Genomic DNA, 1,796 nt, shown 5'->3' with positions numbered 1-1,796 from the left:
GCTGAACCGGAGTGCTGCAGGGACATGTGTAGAACAGAATGTAACGGTTTGGTATTGAACGCTGTGGAACAATAAAACCCCCGTGTTAAACAAACTAGCAGACGAAGTGATGGTCAGATTAACAGGAGAGATATAACATCGGACAACACAATGACTCTGTCCTGACAGGGAGAGTTTAATACCTCTACTGGTCAATAATGTCTCATACAAATAGAATGTTACTGTTCACAGTACTGTGGGTGTTCCCATTACTGTCCACAGTACTGTGGGTGTTCCCATTACTGTCCACAGTACTCTGGGTGTTCCCATTACTGTCCACAGTACTCTGGGTGTTCCCATTACTGTCCACAGTACTGTGGGTGTTCCCATTACTGTCCACAGTACTGTGGGTGTTCCCATTACTGCCCACAGTACTCTGGGTGTTCCCATTACTGCCCACAGTACTCTGGGTGTCCCCATTACTGTCCACAGTACTGTGGGTGTTCCCATTACTGTCCACAGAACTCTGGGTGTTCCCATTACTGTCCACAGTACTCTGGGTGTTCCCATTACTGTCCACAGTACTCTGGGTGTCCCCATTACTGTTCACAGTACTGTGGGTGTTCCCATTACTGTCCACAGAACTCTGGGTGTTCCCATTACTGCCCACAGTACTCTGGGTGTTCCCATTACTGTCCACAGTACTCTGGGTGTCCCCATTACTGTCCACAGTACTGTGGGTGTTCCCATTACTGCCCACAGTACTCTGGGTGTTCCCATTACTGCCCACAGTACTCTGGGTGTCCCCATTACTGTCCACAGTACTGTGGGTGTTCCCATTACTGCCCACAGTACTCTGGGTGTTCCCATTACTGTCCACAGTACTGTGGGTGTTCCCATTACTGCCCACAGTACTCTGGGTGTTCCCATTACTGTCCACAGTACTGTGGGTGTTCCCATTACTGCCCACAGTACTGTGGGTGTCCCCATTACTGTCCACAGTACTGTGGGTGTTCCCATTACTGCCCACAGTACTCTGGGTGTTCCCATTACTGCCCACAGTACTGTGTGTGTTCCCATTACTGTCCACAGTACTCTGGGTGTTCCCATTACTGTTCCCAGTACTCTGGGTGTTCCCATTACTGTCCACAGTACTCTGGGTGTTCCCATTACTGTCCACAGTACTCTGGGTGTTCCCATTACTGTTCCCAGTACTCTGGGTGTTCCCATTACTGTCCACAGTACTGTGTGTGTTCCCATTACTGTCCACAGTAATGTCGGTATTCCAAATCAAATCAAATCTAATTGTATTGGTCACATACACATGGTTAGCAGATGTTAATGCGAGTGTAGCGAAATGCTTCTAGTTCTGACCATGCAGTAATATCTAACAATTAATCTAACAATTTCACAACAACTACCTCATACACACAAGTGTAAAGGAATTAATAAGAATATGTACATATAAATAAATATATGGATGAGCGATGGCCGAACGGCACAGGCAAGATGCAGTAGATGGTATAGAGTACAGTATATAGATATGAGATGAGCAATGTAGGGTATGTAAACATTATATAAAGTGGCATTGTTTAAAGTGACTAGTGATGCATTTATTAGCCCTGCGGTTGTGGGCGGAGCAGTTGCCGTACCAGGCAGTGATACAGCCCGACAGGATGCTCTCGATTGTGCATCTGTAAAAGTTTGAGTGTTTTTGGTGACAAGTCAAATTTCTTCGGCCTCCTGAGGTTGTTGTTTGCGCCTTCTTCACCACGCTGTCTGTGTGGGTGGACCATTTCAGTTTGTCTGTGATGTGT

General features: G+C 46.7%; 1 protein-coding gene across 1 annotated transcript; it reads right to left on the bottom strand.

Annotated features, from left to right (window-relative positions):
- Window positions 1–202: 202 nt before the first annotated feature.
- On the bottom strand, window positions 203–1,241 carry LOC123735952 (insoluble matrix shell protein 4-like; the record flags this gene model as incomplete). The annotated part of the gene is made up of 1 exon (XM_045713127.1): window positions 203–1,241. A coding segment is annotated over one exon (1,039 nt), but the record flags the coding sequence as incomplete, so codon positions are not given.
- Between the last annotated feature and the right edge of the window lie 555 nt (window positions 1,242–1,796).

This window comes from Salmo salar, unplaced genomic scaffold, assembly GCF_905237065.1.
Source record: "Salmo salar unplaced genomic scaffold, Ssal_v3.1, whole genome shotgun sequence".
NCBI lineage: Eukaryota > Metazoa > Chordata > Actinopteri > Salmoniformes > Salmonidae > Salmo > Salmo salar.
Note: the sequence above shows the minus strand (reverse complement) of the source record. Positions and strands in the feature narration are given on the sequence as shown.